Here is a 20836-nt window from a genome sequence, read left to right as displayed (position 1 = left end):
TTTTTTTTTTTTTTTTTGGGTTTTTTTTTTTTTTTTTTTTTTTGCTTACGTCGAAGAGAAAATATAAAAATTGGTCTCAGACTGCTACTTGTGCTGCTTGGATTTCTTTTTAAGTGTTCAGCAGGCGGAGTCACAGCAGAGTAGGTGTTGAAATGAACCAAAAGAGGTTTGATGTACAGTAATGTGATTTACAAAAGGCACTGGCAAGGAGACAAAGTAAGCAAAAACAAAGTGTAGCTGATCTCATATCCGCCGCGTCATGATTTCTGCTCTTATCTGTGTCTCATTTCTACAGCTTCAGTCTACTATCAGAGGCCTGAAAACCCCACAGAGAAAAACAGATTAGCAAAAGAAATAAAATAATAGGGAATGGAAAGATTTACAGGATACACTTGGAACCAGAAGTTTACATACATTTTTCTCCTCACTGTCTAAAGTTAAATCAGACTAAATGTCTCTTGTTTAAGGTCAGTTAGAGTCATCAAAATGATTTCTATTTGCTAAATGCCACAAAAGTAGCAAAATATGCAAGATTTATTTTATCTTTTTTAATTGCAAGCATACCCACATTTCTTCTTTATTTGGCAGCATTGCCTTTGAACTGTTTGGTCATTCACATTAGTTGGCTGGAATTCTGGCTCATTCCTATCAGATACCAAAGAAAATAAAGTTATGGTTCAGTGTATGAAAACTTCTGGTTTCAGCTGTAAAATGATCTTGACATTTCTCTAATTTCTCTTACTCAGTTAAATACACAACAGCAGATATAAAAGTCTACACACCCCCTGGTAAAACTGCAAGGTTTTTGTGATGTAAAACAAAATAAATAAATTCCTCCAATCATAAATCATTTCAAAACTTTTTCCATCTTTAATATAATATAAAGATATCATGTGGAAAAACTTAAGGACATTCCATAAAAGGCTTTGTGCTTCTCTAACGGTTAANTAAATCAACAAAACTGAAGAAACTGCACAAGTTTAACTTTTTGTAAGAAAATCACAAAAACCTGGACGTCTCGAATAATGCTGAATCGTTTGAACGCCACACGGTTTGGGGAATTTCCAAGATTTGTTTTAAATAACTAAAATATTTTCTTCATTTTTTTCAAAGATTAGAAAAACACATTGGACATAAGTTCAGTTACCTTGTTGTTTAAGTATTCAAACCCTTAACACAGTAGGAGACAGAAGGACGTTCTGGTTTAACCCAGCATTCAGTCAAATATGGAAAAACTGTGATGGGAGAAATTATGCAAAGTTTTAAATTTCTGTCAGTTTGGAACCTAATTTTCTGTATCACTTCAGAAAACAAAAGTTATGTATAACAAAAGAATGACTTCATGGAAAAAAAAATTGCTTTGGACCAAGCACGAGTATAAAACAATATTTGACAGAAACCATTTGTGTTGCCAAGGGTTGCCATGTCAACATTTGACTGATAGACATCAAATTAAAATGTCCTTCAGGACAGGTTAGGGTAAAGGTGTGAACACTTAAAGGTGGAAAAATTTTGAGGTCGTTTCTCATCATCTCATTTTTTAAAATTATAACCAGGATTTTTAACAGGGGGGTCTATTGTCTGCATATCCACTTTAGGTAGAACAGGTAAGGTACTAGAGCTGTTTTTGGTAACCAATCTGTGACTAACCTCTTTATCAAACAATAATGAATCACCATTTAAAAAGAAACCATCCTGTTTAGATGTGGTAAATTCTGCGTTGTTAGGCATGTGTTAGGCATTTTGCAGTTTTTCACCACAGGTCAAAGGTCAGATCAGACAATACAATTTTCATTTAGACTCTTCTCACATTGTAACTCCTGATCTCATATGTATTTACGAGAGCTTTAAATGACGCAACAGTGGGACCTGAAATAACTGAAACGCCTTTGAATTCTTTAAATGTTGGGCAAACATCATGGCTTCACTTTGATACGTCCGTTTCATTATCCTCAGTAGATGGCATAAGGAGAACCAAAGAAAAAATATATTCTTAAATGAGGACCCAAAAGTTTAAGAATATTACATATCCTTGTGGAACTTCAATAAGTATCTGCTTTATATCAGTAGCGTCTGAAGAGACATGGCTTTAGCAGCTTTTGGTTCTCTAGCAAACATCGTGGTTCACCTCAGATGTTTTTAGACATTGATAAATTCTGTGTCTTGAACTTTGTTACTGAGACACCGAACATATACCCCACACATCTGCATCATTGTTATAGAATCTGCATCAACAGCATTACCTAATCTCATGCTCCACAATGCAGGCACTCTGTCTGCACTGACGAATAGTCATTCACCACAGCATCCTGAATGTCTGAAATGGCTCCAACAGCAGGGCAGCCTGGCCCCCTTTTTCTTGATTCAGACTAAGTTTGGTCAGGCGACCATTAAATGAGGGGACTGGGACAGAGACTGACAGAGACAAAACGTTACTCACTTCAGCCCCTTCTCCATTTGCGTGGCTCTAACCGGTTCTTCGCCAGTCAGACCTAGCCAGATTCATCTACATTAGCAGATCCTGCGGCGTTTGTTTTTGGGAACCACTTCTAGAATGGAGTAGCAGGTCCTTGATTGGCAACAAACTTCATCTGTTGACTGGCCCATGGATTTACGTCAGCAAACCCTTCTCAACCACCATTTTGAATCCAGGATGAGACCATAGTTGTTGGCGAGATGGTCAGACCTTCTGGTCCAAATGTTTTTAGCAATTGTGATGGAAGAGAACACGCAGCTTCAACCGAACGCAACAAATATATCTGGAGATTTTGGAGAAATTGGCCCTTCAAGGGTATAAATGACATTGTGGGAGTGTCGACCACAGCTACTGTATGCTCACACCCCACCTACTTTCCCACCCACATAGTAAGGAACATGATGCCAATGGAGAAGGACCCAACTTTGGTTAGAACCTAACCAGATATTAACCAGCTAGTGAGATTTGACAATGGAGAAGGGGCTTTTATCTTTCTGCAGTAGCAAATGGACAATTTTACACCCTCTAAGCCAATACAGTGGGGCTATACACAACAAAATACCAGGACAGAAGCTTCAGTTCTTCATGTTTAGACCAACGTAAAGCCCTTTTTTTAGCAATGCAAAAGCACTCAGCAGCATAAAAAACAGCGACAGCAGCCTTAACATTTAGAGAATTCAAACAGCATGGCTTCCTTTTAGATACTTTCATATCTCACTCCAACAAAGGTAAAAATACACCCAGAGAGAATGCTAACAGATTGTTTGGTTAATTCTGTGAGGAAAATAAAGTTTAACTGTAGGTGCATTCACACAGCGTGATGTCACTGCAAATAATTTCATGATAGTTTTTAAAACATGTGTATTAGGCCTCTGGTTAATTCAAGATTGACTGAAACTATAGTTGAAGGTTTGGCTAGTTGCCACTAAACATTACAACTCTGTCATAACCTTTGACCTGCACTGTATCTTCGAAACATGTTAATACTATAATCAGACCTTTTGGAATACTGCAGTATTTTACATGGGATGACAGTTTTTCTGTTGCTTTCAAGGCATAAGCATGACCAAAATATAAACATTTCAACCTATTAATTTATTATCCATGATTATTAAAAGAAACTTTAGGGTTAAAGTTGACAACAAAATCAGTAAAGTCATTGCGTCCAATTGGTGCCCGGGAAACGTGGGATGTTCATCATATGATGAACTGCTGCTTTCTGTTTTCAGATTATAAAATATGTAAAAAAAAAAATAAAAAAATGATGAATGAGCACTTTAAATAGCAAACAGCTTTCTAGGTGTTGCTGTATCTCAATTTCCCTGTGATGAGCTTTACAGTTTTTGAAAGACGACTGAAGAGTATTATAATAAATTGTTAAATTTGACCAAGTGGACATTAAAGCATTATGATGCTCACTTTCCACAGTCATGACCGGCCCAGGCATCCATCCCAGCATGTGGGAGTTTGGGCGGGGCTACATGAGCGACTCCAGGCTCTCTGTGGCGTTGGACTGGCCCAGCGGTACCGACCCGTTCGTCTCTGGACTCTGCAGGGCTCTCTGGTCCTCCTGGCTGCTCACCAGGCTCAGCATGGCTCGGTACAGATACTGGTACTGCTCCTGTGGGTTGGGCCGGGAAGAATCACAGTTTCTTATGTAACAAAAATTACACTGATTTTTAGATTTACTTTTTTATTTTGTGTACAAACATGTAAATTCCATAAATTGTTTATGTTCTGGTGGCAGTAAAGTTTAGGATAGCTCTATATCAGTGGTTCTAAACCTGGGTTCGATCGAACCCCAGGGGTTCGGCGGAGGTAAAGACACACTGTGTAAAGTCGTGATGACGCGCCGCTTTGCCATCACTTGCTGCAGAGGATCACGTTACATTGCTGAGCCAATCAGAGCTGCGGGAAGGAGATCCACTCTCAGCATGGATTTGAACTTGTGTCTTTAATTACTTCAGCGTTTGTTGTACTTCTAAATCTGCTCCTTAGTCGCATCTTTTCGGGGTTGCTACTGTCTCTAGTGTCGTGGGGATGGTAACACAACTAATATAATTACATTACTAAATCAGAATACCGCAAAGTTTTTATTATTTATTATATATTTTTCATTCTCTTAAGAATGTAGAGCTAATTAAATGATCTAAAGACCTTAAAGTGGTTCCAGTTTCTCTCGATGGCCAACCTGTTGAAACTGTGGCAAATTTTAAATACCTTGGGTCGTTCCTGTTCACTCAGCTCAACTTTGCTGAAAACACTGACTATATTTTGAAGAACTGTTCTCAGAGACTCTACCTTTTAAGAAGACTTGGTGATCTTGGGGTGACCCAACTAGACTCTAGTGACCCAACTAGAGTCACCCCAATGTCTTGAATTTGGGGGAGGAAAAAAAGTCATCTTCCACAACTCAGCGCCTCTACAGTACTTACGATGTCATTGAAAACCCCAGGTCTCATGAGGTTGGTCATCCGTGCCACCATGTAGACGTCCACGGCTCCCTCCTCCTCCAGCTGGCTGAACAGGGTGCTGAGGGCACAGAACAGCCCTGATGTAGCTCCTCCCAACCTGCACACAAACACACATTTAGTTCCTGAAAGGAATCCGACCGTTCAGTAATCCTCTCTGTGTTTTACTCACGGATCGTGAACGACTACGGGTTCCTGTGAGTGTCTGCTGCGCTCTCTGACCATGCTGATGAGGTCGAAGCTGTTTCTGATGGGACTGTCTGGGTTAGGCCAGCAGGGGGTGCTGAACTGACGTACGTGTAAGATGCAATCATTCTGCGGGGAGGCATGGACACTGCATCAGGAATCATTCTGTTGGGGGATTTGATAGTAACGTGTGTGAGAGTTTATCACCTGAGGAGACTGGATTGTAAAATCCTGCACAAAAACCCTTTCATCATTGGTCAGATGTACAAGCTCCTCCCCGGTGTGAGACACAGTGAATCCATCAAAGATCAATGGCAGGTCTTTACTAGGCCAGTAGACACAGCAGTCCCTCTTTTCATTCTAGAAAATAAAAACATGAACGCAGCTGCATTAAAGGAACTCATTTAAAAGGCAGAGTGTGAGCAGGTCGTACCTGATTGTGTGTGTCCGGCAGACAGATAACTGTGTGTGTGTTGTGCTCCCAGATCATTCTCCAGAAATCCTCCACGGTGCTGCTCATAGGCGTCTGACTCACTATGAAACCTTTACAGCAGTGGTGTCCCTGTAAGAACTGGAGCTGTAACACTGAAGAACTCCGGAGGGTTTTAAAAACGGCAACCAACAGAGAGGCATTTAGAGAAACACGAGGGCTTTACTGACATTTAGAGATCAAAACGCAGATGCCTACGGCGCGGCATTATGGCCAAAATGAAAACTACTGCACACTCAGCAGTGGCTACTCCCTTGTCATAGGTGGCTATATCTTTTTTGAAGCTAGCTACTGATCTGATTTGTGATCGGCCAACACTGGTAACTGAGTGACCGGCGCTGGCAGATCAGAAAGAGAGGACTCATTTGCATTAGCATTGGAGAAGCTAATTATTAGCATACTGAGGCTAGTCACCCACTGGATTGCCTACTTCCTGTGTCCATTAGCATTGGATAGGCTGGTGTTAGCATATGTTCAGTTACCAATGAGATGGAGAAATGCCAGATGTTAAGTTTGTAATATTATATATTGTAAATATTAGTACAATCCTGTTTTACGCCAACTGATCCACAATAGGATGATGTCACCTCTGCTCCGAATACCAAAGCAGAACTACCATTGCTACTCATACTGCAGCTCTTCAGAATAATCCTCCTAAATATTACACACGACAGTGTTAAAGTAACAGTAAAAAGTCACTCACCGTTACATAGGAGGCATTGATGTAGCCGGTGGAGTTGGATTCTGAAGCCGCCAGAGAGACTCTTGATCTCTCCACTAGACAACAGAAACATAAGTTCACAAGAAACCAAACCGTTGTTTTGCTTAATTGATCTTTTACATTATTTTGACATGCATTCACTTTAAACACCATCATAGCTGCCAACTCTCACTGTTCTGCAGTGAGACTGAAGCTTGTCCTTCAGGTTTCACTCTGCCCAGATCAATCTCACTCTACATAAGCAAACTGTCAACCATGCAAAACATGGATTCTACACTGCTGTTTGGTCTCACAGATCCCACTTGGGCTTCTGTTCTTTTTCCAATGGTACATCAGAAATATCACCATATTACATCCAGCTATGGTTACTGGAAAATGTGGCGGTACACATGGGTTCTTTTATGTCTAGTTTACCAGGCATCAGCGCTCTTGCTCTGTTCCTCTCAGCGTTGCCATCCTTCAGGGCAGTGCTGTAGTCTGCGTGCTTTGCCTGGCGCTGACTTATCAGCTGAAAGGTCGAGAGGAACGGTTAGCTTCAGAACAATCGCTTAGAACCAATGGAAAAGGAATCAAATGAAGGCCCCACCTTGAACTGTTTGTCCATGCGCGTTCTTCCTGTGGCGCTTGGGATCAGGAGGTTAGAGACGTAATTGTGGAGAAGGTCAGAGGTGACTGACGTGTCCCGACTCAGGATGGCCTCCACCAAAGCGTCATGAATGAACACATACTGCTCCTGGGAAATATGGAGGAACAATGAAACTGAAGGTTTAGAACTTTATTGTGATGGGGAGGTTGGGTTAAAACCTTAACAGTGAGTTTTAAATCTCAGACATTTACCCCAACATAGGATGACGGCTGGGCAAGCTGACGTTCTCAGTCTATGTCCCCCTGTCACATTATTGCCTGTCACCCAAGTGTGTGTTTACACCTGACACATTTGGTGTGGATCAAACAACTGAAACCACCTGAAAAAATGGGTCACGGTCCGGTCCAAACAAACTCTGCGGTTGGCTTCTATTGTGCAGACAGACCTGCATCAGTACAAACCAACTCCAGGAAACATGGACTGCCGTTGCTATGGATCATGCATTAGCCATTCAGTGTTGCTAACACTACTGCTGCATGGATCGCCCTGAACAAACAAGCGGACCAAAGCTGGATTCCCCTGGTGGAAATACACCTTTAATCTGACTCTAAGCTATGCTGTGTGCACTGATGAAGGTACACTCACCTCGGCATTATGGATGTTTGAAACTGAAACTGACAGCTTGACCTACTTTCTGATTAATTTGGCCAATAATTATTTGGCCACTTGGGGCATTCACGGAACCTTGAAATGTTACTGCCAGATAGACAGTTGATCTTAATATATGAAAAAATATCCTAAAGTCGATAAAAAAGCAACCCGACGTCATGAGGCAGCAGAAAACAGAATTACACATGCTTGTTCCCAACATACATGCAGGTTTTAGAAGAGCAAATCAAATCATAGTATGTGTCAAAAAATGAGACACTTCAAGAAAATGACAGGACCTGATGCTTCACAAAATCATCTTACTCTCTTAACATTGATAGTAAGATGTCAATGTTACAATATAAATGCTTAATATTAAGGAATTATCCAGTGGAGTTTGACTGATTTTACCTCCGTCTGAACCAGGAAGTTCCTCTGTGTCCGGACGTGTTTTAAGAAGCCCAGTACGTTTACCGTTCCCTGATCTTGGATCTGCTGCAGCATGCTGTCTATCACTATGTAGGTTCCTGTTCTTCCTACGCCAGCGCTGAAACAGACAGATGAAAAGAAGATGCCAGATTTGCTGTAATGTTGTTGATAACATAAGAAATTGTGTTCAGCTCTACCTGCAGTGAACCAGGACGGGTCCCATCTCCTGCGTCCGGGCCCGAGACGACGCCCTGATGAAGGACAGCAGAGGCAGAGTGTACTCTGGGACGCCCATGTCCGGCCACTGGGTGTAGTGGTAATGCAGGACCGTGTGCTCCACTCTCTTCTGTGGCACCTGGAACAACAAATGATATCAACTATTTAACACTGAAACATTGCAAAGGTTCAGGCTCTCTGTGTGGTAATCAGAGATAAGGAATGTGTATATGAAGTACCTTATTAGCTGTATCCCTGACTGTGAACGTCCGGAGTGTGTAGTACGCTAGTGTCTTGGTGCTTCTCAGGGCCACCTGGTAAGCGCCGTACTCCTCCTGGTTCTCTTCCGGCCAGTACTGGTCACATTTCGTCTGCAGAGGAAGGAGCAGGCATGAAATCCTGACCCGGCACTGATCTTGGTGGAGACCTTCAGTGTTTGTGTCGGGTCTTACCCGTCCTTTCTCCTTCAGATTGGTGATCATGACAATAACTCCAACGTTCTGCTGCCAGATCATCCTCCAGAAGTCCTCCCGGCTGGCCTTCAGCGGCCCCTGAGCCGCGATGTAGGCCCTCGTTCGCTCGTAACCCTGCAAACGCAGCAGCAGTTTGACCGCTTTGCTAGTGGTAGTGTCAGCTGTGGCCCTAACCTCAACCCAGGGACCCCACTGTTGTCCTTTGCAAACTTGCTGGCTTTCATATTGACAGTAAGGGTTCCTACACCTTTTTTTTTTTTTTTTTAAAGAAATAGAAAATAAAGACTTTTTGCAAACTCAACTTTCCATAGATTTGGCACTGAACTTAAACCATGAAATTCTGAAATATTCTTCTACAGTGGCCAGTCTTTAAATATGGGCTCCTGGATAAACAAAAATAGAAAGAAAAAATAAAGAAAGCATATGTAAGGATGTAAGGAGGGGAAAAAAGGTTGCACAATGAAGGAGAAATTACAGAGGTTAAGAAAGAAAGTCAGGGCAGTAAGAAGAAAGGACAAAGAGAAGGAAATACAAAAAGAAAGGATAGAAGAAATCCCTTATAGAAAAAAAACATGATTTCAGATTTGAAGATCACATTGAAAATTATTTTTAAAAATGTAAAATTCACACGTGGTACACAAATTTTTCACAAAACACCATACATATTCATGTGGACTTGGATCGTTTCATGTTTTATTATTCTGCACGGCACAATAGAAACAGGTAAAAGCTAAAAATGTGCCCCCAAAAAAAACTTTTCTAAACCTTTTAGCCCGACCAAACAACTGTCTCTATGACTGTATAAATACTTAGAAGAAAATCACTCACGTCGACAAAGTTAGCGTTGATGTAGTCCCCACACTTCCCATCTCGGTCCAAGCTGTTGGAGAGCTTTACTCTGCTGTGGTCGTCTGGGAAAGGAGAACCAGGCGGTTAGCTGACGCTCTGCCTAAATGCTGACTGATTGCACTAAGCAGACACATACAGGCCAGGATGTTAATGTAGCGGTTCTTGTTTTTGTTGTCGGGGTGATTTGAGCTGTCGGCGGTGATGCCCATGTCGACTGTACACGCCTGCACCTCCTGAAGCACAACACAGCCAACGAGAAGCGGGTTCAGCTGAGCACAGCAAGCTTCAGTGTAGACACAGAGTGAGCCTGCTGTCAGCTAGCTGAAGAAGAACGGATGTAAAACTCCATCAACTCAAATCAGGGATGCTAAGGTAAGCTGACACTTTGCCTTTCCTTCCCAGAACTACAAAAAACCCCTCTGCAGCAGAGGGATGGAGGGGGGTCTTACCTCATACGACTCTTTCACAATCTAATGGAGGGTGGTGAGGATGCGGAAAGCACGATGATGGTGGTGGAGATGGTGAAAGGAGAGTGGGACAGAGGGACAAGACGACAGACAAGGAGTCAGTGCAGGTCCAGGAATGTAGGGTTCAGATCCACACAGAGCGGAGGCGCCGAGTGGGAGTGGGGGCACACCATCCCACCTGAGCCGCCGCCTGCAATTCTAGCAGCTACGTTAGCGACGATGTAACATTATTCTGCGGGGCGGGTGAAACAAGGCCTGGGCCTCCTAATAATTTAAGGGGTGTAAAGCAGTGGTAGACTATTTGGAAGACAGAAACACTGTTACACAATGAGAGGGAGACACAGGAGACCAATCAGTGCCTTGCAAATGCATTAATTCAACCTGGAGGTTTCTCACCGATCTACAGCCACAAACTTTAATGTGGTTAGCACGTTACTGGGAGATGAAAGGAAAATGTACAGGATTTATACTCCAGTGATCTTTCTCAGGACTGATGAAAAATAACATTAAAATGAACCAAACCCTTTGAAAAACCTGCACAACCCTTTTTGCCTGTGGTGGCGTTGGACCAAGAACTATAGAGAAACAACATGAAAACTTCTGAAGAAGAGAGAGCATCAGTTTGATTGAGCTATCACACCTCTGCAAACGGACTGGAGTTTGATTAAAGTGGACTAAACAGGAGTTGAGTCCGCTTTAATGATGGAAAATAACAACAAACAGAAGTTTGTGGTTGGAGCATGAAAAAAAATGAGAAATAGTTTCGGGTGCTAATAGTTTTGCAAGGCACTGAACACTTGAAAGAATCAAATCTGCATGTGTGTGTGGGCGGATCATGTGTGGAAGTGTCAAACATGCAGATGTGTCCTTGATTCATACTGAAAACCACCGTCAGGGAGTTTTCTCTGAACACAAAATATTATCATCTGGCTGCCAAACAAAAAAAAAAAAAAAACAAGAACTTCCCTGCGAGTTAAAGCATATCTTTCTGCAAACAGAGTCAAATTAAATTCCAAAAGCTCATGATGTTAAAAAGAAATATGGGTGCACATTAGGGAGCTGAGACAAATCATTCCACCCATTTTCCTTTCATGTAGATTTAATGTGACACACCTCAAACTCCCTGGAGAAGCTGTTGGTGCTGTGGAGCTCCAGGACTTGCTTCACAAACTGCTTCACCGTCAGCGGCTCGTGGCAATCTGCAACACCAGACTCTCAGTTTGTCTCAGTGCTTAATGAGGTGAAGAGCAAGAAACCCCCCCTCTGAGTGGCCTACCTGTGGAAAGCAGCAGGGGCGTGGAGGGAACAGACAGGACTTTAGGTGACGCGGGGTCATCCGGGTAGAAATTGGCTGCCTGGAAACAGTTTCTGGAACCAGAGACGCCAAATTGCTCGTGAAAAGATGGTCAGGCACGATGTAGAATGTACAGGGTGTGTGTTTGTACCTCCAGTAGATGAGTATACCCACTAGCACCAGCAGACAGAGAGTGGTGAGAGTGGAGACGACAGCCAGAGGAATGACTGTCCTCTTGTCCTTCTCCACGCCTTCAACCAGCCCCACCCGAGACTCGTGGCTGCTGTTGCTGCCCTCTGAAACAGAGAAGGAAGTCCTGCATGTTGCACATCAGAAAGGTTTAGAGCTGCTACCAAGAAGACAAAAATGCAGCATTTTGTCCTCATGAAGACAAACACTCTAGCTTTAATTTTAAAGCTACATTTCTTTTAAATGTGAAACCTCATAGATACAATCAGCCTTCAATCCAAAGGGGACGACAAAGCACCAAACAGAAACAAGTTAAAGAGCAGAAGGAACACATGTCCAAAATGGGTCAAATCAAATAACCCCCAACACAAAACGGTGTCGTATTTTATTACTTTAGACCTTGAACTTCTATGTAAAGGTCATAAATCTTACTAAAGGATGTAGGAAGAATGTTGTGAGGATTTAGAAAAAGAAAATGGTGCTGCAACAAAAATCTGACTATGGTGACACTAAGGTCCAATCTGTGTTTTAGTGTGAATCGCAGTTACTTTGAATATGAAGCACAGAGAAATGTGAGTTAATCTATGAAAATATGTGGTTTCTTTTCTTAAAAAATATTAAACTAAGGAGGCATTGCAGCTTCTTCCTTTTTATTTCAGACTACACCGCACTAGCATTTTGCCTTTCTCCTGCCTCACTCTAAGTGAATAAATATTTCAACTGGAAATATATGTTTTTACTGTTTGAAGTCTTTTTATTCTTAGCTGTTATCAAGCTCATTAATTTGTTAAAAAAAAATTGTGATTCTTACCAGACACAGATTAATGGTGCACTCCGTTTGTAATCAGAAGTCTGAGTTTAAAGTCTACAAAAGAGTCTTGGAAAGACCTCTGAGGCTGAAATCCTGGCTTTCTCGCCAACTCAGATGTCTAGGGGAGTCTGAATTTCTGATTTGCTCATTGAAGTCAAGAAATCCAATGCAAAAGACGAGATGGTAACAGTAATTACATTTCTCCTTCGGACCTAATTAAGTCTGATGGGTGAAGTAGACTCGTGCTAAACTTAAACTGATTTGTAGTAAAGTTTGCATTAACTACTACACTTTTCTAAAGAGACAAATTCAAACATTGTGTCTCAGTTACCTCCCTTTTGTTCCAGTTTTCCTTCTTGAGTGTCAGTGAACCTGAGCAGAGGGAAAAGATCCTTCAACATCGAACCTCCTGCAGTCTGAAACGACCCAGTCACGTTTGAGAAACGCTCCAAAGAGTCTTCAGCTGCACTTCCATGACCAGCTCCTTCTGCGGGTTCTTCCTCTTCAGTATGTCCCTCTGTTGTATCAACACTAGACCTCAGTACAAAACCTGGGCTTTCCAGAGTTGTGTTCTGATCCTCTTTGTCATTCCCAACATTCTGGTCATTGGTCACAGACCATGCTTGGTCTGGTGTCGATGCGTCTTCCCTGGATGTCAGCTGATGACTGTCTGCTCTTTCAGATCCTAATACTTTGTTTCTGATGTGTGTTCCGTTTCCCTTGGACACAAATCTGTTTTTGCGTGCCGCTTTTAAACGTTCCTGATCGCCATCGTCTTGCTTTGTCTTTACGTGATCATCGGCAGTCGCTTGTTCTCCAGAACCACTACCATCCTCAGCCCCGCTGCCACTCCCACTACACACCAACCCTCTGTGTTCAGGGTTCTCTTTGCCTTCATGACTTCCACTGTTTTCCTCTTCAATTTCCTCTCCGCTCATCTCATTTTCCTTCTCACTGCCCAGTTTCCTACTTACCCCAATTTTACCTCTTGCTGCTAATATTTTACTTTGAGGCACTAAGCTGTTTTCTGGAGTATAATTCACATTGACGCTAACAGCTGAACTTGAGAATGTTGAAAATTTAGGTTGAGCTTCAGCAACTTCACCAGTTTCTCCACTGAACATGTTGCTGTCATGACCAGAGTCCAATCCACTCTCCTCCGTTGAATCAAGTAAAGACATACTTAAATTAGCATAAAGCTCATCCTCATTTGTATCTGCACTGAATCCCTCTTCATTGTTGTGAATCAGCTCTGAGAATTCAACAATGTCTTGACTCCTTACGTCAGTCAGAGAATTGTTCTGACTGATTTCTTCATGTTGGGTTGTCTTTGCTAGCTGGGCGATGACTGATCCATAATTAGACAGCAAAAAGAGAGAGTTAGTGGTATTTACCAGATCTTGGGAACTCAAAATAGCAGAGATTGGTAGCTGTTCTAAATTTGGCTGGGAAGAGTTCAACAAGTATTCCAGGAGGGCAAGAGAGAGATGGGAACTGTTGGAGAATTTGGTGATAGGTTTGAGAGGTAAAGGTGTAGAGAGTTCCCTATCAGAGACAGACGGTGTAGGGTTTAAGTTCATCTCTATCAGGGAGTTGGATGAGTCTACGAAGCCAGAAAACTGGTCAACTGTTGAATCCTCAGTCCTGGATATTGGTCTATCTGCTGCAAGAAAATCCAAAACAGAGGAATCCTTTTTCAGATGTTACCTTTTTGAAATAAGAAATGTATTTGAAGAATGGGTTTTACCAGGGCACATTAGGCAAGCCAAGGAATTGCTGCTTGAAAGTGAAGAAATGCCAGAAATCCTTAAGAGTTCAGACAAAGCAAGGTAGCAAAAAAACCCACTAGAGAGCGCTGCTGAGCTACAGAAAAGGACACAGATGCAGACCAAGACCCCAGCAGTAGATGCCAATCACCAAGCTTGAGTGAGTTCAAGTAGATTATTATGAGGCAGAAAACTCGGACGTGCGGTACGATTTATCAAAGAGTCAAGCAGATTTCATTCTGAGCCACTTAGGAAAGCGAGAAGCCCCTAATTATCACCCCAATCACAATCAGCATCTTCTTATTCCACACGGCCGCCACTGGAATCCTCCCCATCACGTCCCTCTGATCACAGGGCACAGCACTGATTAGATGCACAGTTGTGGGTCATTAAAGGCAGAAATAAAAGCACCCACTGCAATCTCATCCCGCTGTTTGCCCATCGATACATTTGCAGCACCCTGCTGTTGGGTAAAATCCCTCAAAATGAAAACTAATAGCCATTTAAAAAACGAATAGGATAGCTTAATGGGATGTGTGACTTTCCCAGAGAAAGTGTTATGTCTTACCATTGAACAGGGGCTGAGTGGTGTGCATCAGCCCTCTGAGCAAAGAGGAGGTGGTGAAGGATTTATAGAGGGAGTCGGACAGAGTGTTGCCCCCTGTTGCCGTGTTTTCTGTTATCCACTCTGAGGTAGGGCTGGCTGAATCTGAGGTAAAGGATGTCTGCAGAGGTTCGCTTACAGCGGCTCCACTCTCTTCGGGGTTCATCGTCGAGTCTTTGTGCACTTCGTTACCTGTGTACACAAAGTGCATGAAAATGATGTAATGCAATGGAACAAGATGGGACACCAATAAGGCATTAGAAAATAAAAATAGCTGGGCAACCCAAAGAATACCAGCCATCCTTGTAGGACCTGGTTATTACATACACCCTGAGATTTTGTTCATCAGCACCACAAAGAGATTTGGAGACAAGGAGCAGCAGCGGTTCTGATGGAGTCAAACTCACACTGGAAACACGCTGAAGTCACTCCGTCCGTCCTTACAATCATAATCTTACACTTTATTCTGAATCCCTCCAGGAGGAACAAACTCCTCACTCTGTCTTTAAGGGACAGCCCAGACACCCTGCGGAAGAAATTTATTTCGGCCCCTTGTATCCACAATTTCATTCTTTTAATCACAAACCAAAGCTTGTGACCTCAAATAAGGGACCTTAAGTGTCGAGTGTCTACACCTAAGTGTCCGATACCTAACTTTCAGTGTTCAGCGTCTACCTCTAACCCTAAGCGAAGTATAAAACACACTTTTGAGTGATCACGAAGATGTAAACCAAAGTTAAATCTCACTTGGAACCACAGAAGGAGAACCTGTTGGAGGGTAGGTGATGACCCCTAATGGAGAGCTGGTGACTGTGTCTTCATAGAAGACGTCTGTGACCTTGATGTCCTCCAGTGGGTGGGTGAACAGCTCAAACTTAGTGGGAGGGTTTTCACTAGCCTGTTCTGGTAGATCAGGATCTAATGGCTGTAAAATGAAGACATGATGGACATAAACCCACAGTTAGAGAAAATGTTTAGATTGAGACAAAACTGTCAAATCTATTATCATCTCAGACCTGTTTTAGCACTCGGAGCATTTGATGATTGGTAACAAAGTATATCCTGACCTGAGGTGACAAGACTGACAATGACGCCTCTTCTGTGATTTGCCGACGAATTGCGGGTGGCACGGTTGTCCGAGCAACTGGAAACAGAAGGCCTGGCTCCTCGGTTATCCGGTTAACCCAAATCGCACTGGTGCTGTCAAAATTTGGACTTGTGAACGGTGAGTTTGCTGGGATCAGCTGATCGTCCTCTATCCAGTTCTGGTTGCTTCCATGAGGGGTCAACCTGTTTGGGCTTGCGTTCTCCCTCATGTTCTCGTCCGGTAGAGCTTCTTGTAGGTTGACGGATTCAGACGGCGTCTTTGGCGTTAACTGTCTGCCGGACTGGACTGGAGTGTGTTGGTTTATTTGGGTTTGATCTGTGGCCTTTTTCTGATGTTGTGTAGGTTGGTTCTGGTAGACTCTTGTCTGGTCAGCTGGAACTTCCTCCACTGGACTGTGGTCTTCTGAAGCCACATCCAGCTGATTCTGGTTGTCTGGCCTCTTCGGTCCAGCTACAGTTGATCCCTACAGAGACAAAACTTTGTTTGCTTCAACATCCTTTAGAATGGACTTCAGATGCTCAATTATAAGCTATTGCCAAATCAGTGACACTCAATTTGCAGATGTAACTAAATACACTGCAGATGTGAACAAGGCAGATACAAAAATTCAGCCCAGTTGCAGCTAAGCTAACAGACTGTCCTACCTCCCTGTGGTTGTCAGCCTCCTTTGTCACCGTGTCGGGGCTGGAGTCACTTTCTGGAAGGACAGGGATAGAATAAACACTCCTGACCGTAGTCAGAGCGACGGGTAAAAAGAGCTCCTGTGTTGGTTCGTACCAGGGTCTTCTAACGGCATGTCGACTATAATCTGATCACTCCATCGTCCTTTGAGGCCGTTGGTGCAAATAGCCACCACCTGAACCACATAGCTGCTATTAGCTAGCAGGCTGGAGATAATGGCACCCTGGAAAAAAGGAAAATCACACAATTTGGTCAAAACGAATCATTGTCAAAGCTCTTCTTCAAGACACAAAACAAGCTTTTTCTTTATTCATGCCACACATTTCCACTTGGGTTCAAGTTAGTGTTTTGTGCAGGTCAGTCAATAAAGTTCACTGTGTTCTCCTGCAGGTAGTTCCTCACCAGGAGAGCCATATGTTTTAGGTCACGACTTGTTCCATCTTAAAAAGATTCCCAGCTGCGGGTGGCCAGTGAAGGCCGTGTTCTTTGGATTATTAGCAATGTCTCATAAATGTCTCTAGTTTCGTCTCATCTGAACAAAAGACATGCTTCCAGTCTGCAGGGTTTTTACAGGTGTCTCTTTCATATACAGGTGTCTGTGTTTCAACTGGTTTGCAGTTCATTCTTGTGAAGAACTCCTGTCACTGTCCTTTTTAGATGATGATTCCTAACTTGAGTTATCAGCCCATTTCACAAAACACTTCATGGAAATGACTGATAAGGTAAAGGGAACAGGGCACTGATGCTATTTTCATCAATTATCCGTTGACATGTCAGATGTAGGGGTGAGGTCGGCAGATAATGGAGCAAAAACATCATCTGTAATTACAGTTACTACTGTTAACACTTTTGTCCCCACCACCATAGACAGATCCCTCCTACCACATCTTGGTCTCCATCGGTCCTATACTCCTGTTTGTTCTGATCCCTGCCCTGAAGCCTCTGGTAGGTGACGGTGTACCAGTCGATGGTGGTGTCGAACACGGCGCGGGGGCGCTCCCACGTCACCACGATGGTGGTGTCGTTCTGAGCGTCAGCCTGGACGTTTTGTGGCTCCGAGCTGCACGCTGGAAACGGCAGAGATGAATATGTTCTCTTAAAACCTTGAATAATTGTGTGAATCTTCAAAATGTGGAAATAAATAGCTGACACCACCATTGGTAAAACGTCCGCATACCAGCAATGTTTTCAGAGGTAATATGAGGTTAAGTGACTTGATAAAAAAATAAAAATACGGAACTGCATTTTAAAAAGCCCAGTTTCAGAGTAAGTGTGACATTGAGTATGTGCTGCAGGTGAGTGTGTGTGTGCGTGCATGTGTGTGTGTGTGTGTGTGTGTGTGTGTGTGTGTGTGTGTGTGTGTGTGTGTGTTTGCCTGTATGCATTCATGAATTTGCTACAAGTAAAAAGAGCCTTTTATGAATATTTGAATATGTTATTTCAATTTCTAAAAGAGCTGCAAAATAAATTGCCTATCCGCTGATCGGAGCAGTGACACAAAGTGGTACAAAGTGGAAATCCGTTGATGTGTCAGACTTTGCTTCTGGGTCGACTTTATGAAGGTGGAGAGTGTCGAGGACTTTTTATGATCAAAAAAGCAGCTGACCTTAAAGGACACGGAGTTAGACACAGATAATTCTGAACATTTCTCCCAAAAATGTTCAGATTTCAAAGCGGTGAAAAGCTCCAACTTATTTTTATGCTACAAAATGATGATGTGCTGCTTCTACTGGGAGTTCAAAGAGCTGTCGGTTGATGCAAGTTTCCCAGTTTTGATGCAGAACTGTTATAGATCTGAAAATCAACCAATCACTGAGCAGGAAAGCATGCTATGCTATGCTGTGACCTTTTTCATCTAGGATAAAGCAAGTAGAAATATTATAAAGTGACAAAAACATATTCGCTGTTTGTGCGAGGCAAATTAGAAAACGTTGAAAGCAGGTGATGACATACTGGGTGTGGGTACGTCTTCCACGCCGGTGTAGGAGGCAAACACCTGGCCCATGAACTGCTGCTGCTGCTCCCTGAAGTTGTTCTGCAGGTAATCCTTGAGCATCACATACCCGGCCTGCTCCATGGTCATCACCTCACAAAACACCTCCAGCTGACGGGGGAGGGAGGGACAGAAACACAGGCAGGAGGAAAGGTCAGCCTGAGAGGAAACATGTTTCTGCTCTCTATGCTGCCACCAAAATAAACCCAAAGAACTGATGCTTGAAGAGGCTCGTATTGCTGCCAGGCTGCTCTATTTCTGGTTTGCATGATTGTGGCTGTGTCATATTTTCACTCCCTGCTTCAATCACGAGCACGTTCACACACGTAATCCACACAACAAACCAGTGTTTGCTCTCCATTATTTTGCAACAATGAATAACTGCTAGGTAGCGTTATTCATTGTAACGCTGCGTAGCGTCAAAGGGAGAGCTCAGTCGTCTTCAGTGTGAAACCCGACCGAACGTTTAAAAAAAAAAGAAGCAAGAGCAGCAGGAACAGCCCGTCTGTGAGGAGATCTTGACTGAACCTTTCGCTTTACATCGCTTTAGTGCAACATGTTGTCTTTGTTGATGTTAGCGACAGCTAACCAGCAACAGACTAAAAATCCCACTCGACGACCACAGCTGGTTCAGATCAAATGATTGGTGAATACCTTCACAGTGTCACTGACAGACACACACAACGAGCTGCTCTTTGTTATTTATAAAATTGGTGCATTATTTATTTTTTATGCTTTAGCTAAAGTATAAAAAAAGCAAATGTCAGGAAAATCCTACTAAGATATCTGAGTTCATCAGATTCACTATCACTAATAGCGGCGGTAAACTCAAAAGAATATGAAAACTGAATCATAAAGTTCCTTTCAATAACCTGGTGTCTGCACACTTCAACTAAAAACACCCAAAACATTATTTTTTTCCTTCCTATTTAGTTGGATTTTTACTTGAATTGTACAATATGACCAAAGGTTTTTCAGTAATTTATCAAAGTTTCTTTTTCTTTTCATTAAACACCAGACTTTTTAACAATGTTATGTAACTTTGAAGTCACTTATTATTACAAAAAATATCATTAAAAATATTCAAATTCCACTTAATTTCATTATAGTATTTTAAAAAATGCCCCATTTCCATGTATTGTTAGTTCTGGTGACTGTTAGAATAACTCTGTGACCTCCTGATGTTACATGTTATTGACTGTACTCCTTTGTTTTTACAGTTTGCAGATTATGAAAAAATCTTTCACACTACGACTCAAAGTCACACTAAAGTTAGCAAACTCTAGGCGTCAACTTGTTACATCATTGCTTACTATACAATAAAAGAATGCAACAAGTGTAAGAAAACACTTCTCATCCCAACTCATAAAAATTTCAGATATTTGGTTATTTTGTACATTCTTTATGTTTGTCCTACCTAAAACTACAAAAAACAGGCAACACATTTGAGAGCGACTGACCTGTGCTTCTGATATGGCCGCCGTGTGTTTAAAGACGATCCATTCTACAGATTCAGAGCAGGGAGGAGCGGTCAGCGAGCCGTTGTAGATGTAGTACTTATTGGTGACGTTGGGCAGGAGGGAGCTCAGGGTGAAGGCGTCCACTGATCCTCTCTTACCTGGGGAAATGAATCACTGGAGTCAGACCTCAAGTCTAACTGTTCTGCTGTCTAGTCTGTTTATAACACAGAATTTCTGTAGGTTATTCATTCAAATCATTATCGTTATCAGAAGAGCTAATGCTACATTAAAAAAAATATTAACTAGTGATGCATGATATGTCAGCACTAACATTGATAACAGCTGAAATTAGTCTCTCTTTTTTTTTTAAAGTATCGATCCGATAAATACAATTTGGTACCATTTGGTAAGATACTGATATTAGCCCAAAGTTTCACTAATAATAACCACTTTGCATTATTTCAAATGTCGATAAGGTGTAATATACCCCAACAAAAACATACATATGTATTTTTATTCCAAGAAAAGTAGTAGAAATAAGTGAACATTAGCTTATGTCAAATTTCTGAATGAATCAAACAGGAAGTGCTTTTACTTTGCAGAGCCATTACTGTTTTTAAATTAATGTTCATGCTAATGTAAATATATTTACAACTGTAACTGACTATGCAGTTAAACGATATCAACAATAGAACAAAAAAGACAGTCGACAAATAAAATAGATTAAAAAAACAAATACCACTAGTACAACCCGATACATTTGGATTATCTACACATAAAAAGTGCCTTATGTTACTCTGTGCTGTTTGAGTAAAAGGGCAAATAAACCTGGAGAAAACTGATGGTATCCAGAGCTCTAAAGCTGCAATTATTAAGATTAAGAGGAAGTAGACCCAAGATAAAGCTGTAAGCTTTATG

General features: G+C 42.1%; 1 protein-coding gene across 4 annotated transcripts in view; it reads right to left on the bottom strand.

Moving 5' to 3' along the window:
- Positions 1-17: 17 nt before the first annotated feature.
- ptprz1b (protein tyrosine phosphatase receptor type Z1b) overlaps positions 18-20836 on the bottom strand; it is a 59361-nt gene continuing 38542 nt past the window's right edge. Inside the window, exons 7-34 of one of the 4 annotated variants that reach the window (XR_001424746.1) lie at positions 19919-20076; positions 18419-18569; positions 17348-17532; positions 16562-16688; positions 16429-16481; positions 15744-16247; positions 15424-15601; positions 14641-14868; positions 12638-13969; positions 11458-11602; positions 11289-11380; positions 11126-11211; positions 9995-10015; positions 9682-9778; positions 9525-9607; positions 8676-8810; positions 8463-8594; positions 8205-8362; positions 7990-8125; positions 6931-7077; positions 6759-6852; positions 6327-6400; positions 5567-5695; positions 5341-5493; positions 5120-5262; positions 4912-5047; positions 3896-4097; positions 18-325 (exon numbers count right to left, since the gene is read on the bottom strand). Coding sequence is in view for 3 of the 4 variants with exons in the window: in XM_015030567.1 (XP_014886053.1) it covers positions 3954-4097; positions 4912-5047; positions 5120-5262; positions 5341-5493; positions 5567-5695; positions 6327-6400; positions 6759-6852; positions 6931-7077; positions 7990-8125; positions 8205-8362; positions 8463-8594; positions 8676-8810; positions 9525-9607; positions 9682-9778; positions 9995-10015; positions 11126-11211; positions 11289-11380; positions 11458-11602; positions 12638-13969; positions 14641-14868; positions 15424-15601; positions 15744-16247; positions 16429-16481; positions 16562-16688; positions 17348-17532; positions 18419-18569; positions 19919-20076 (5021 nt within the window). In the remaining variant the exon portion in view is untranslated. Of the gene's footprint in view, positions 4098-4911; positions 5048-5119; positions 5263-5340; positions 5494-5566; positions 5696-6326; positions 6401-6758; positions 6853-6930; positions 7078-7989; positions 8126-8204; positions 8363-8462; positions 8595-8675; positions 8811-9524; positions 9608-9681; positions 9779-9994; positions 10016-11125; positions 11212-11288; positions 11381-11457; positions 11603-12637; positions 13970-14640; positions 14869-15423; positions 15602-15743; positions 16248-16428; positions 16482-16561; positions 16689-17347; positions 17533-18418; positions 18570-19918; positions 20077-20836 lie in introns of all 4 variants that reach the window. The other 3 variants (XM_015030567.1, XM_015030568.1, XM_015030569.1) reach the window with 3 other exon arrangements.

Source organism: Poecilia latipinna, unplaced genomic scaffold, assembly GCF_001443285.1.
Source record: "Poecilia latipinna isolate Pla-1442-1.1 unplaced genomic scaffold, P_latipinna-1.0 Scaffold186, whole genome shotgun sequence".
In the NCBI taxonomy this organism is placed as follows: domain Eukaryota; kingdom Metazoa; phylum Chordata; class Actinopteri; order Cyprinodontiformes; family Poeciliidae; genus Poecilia; species Poecilia latipinna.
Note: the sequence above shows the minus strand (reverse complement) of the source record. Positions and strands in the feature narration are given on the sequence as shown.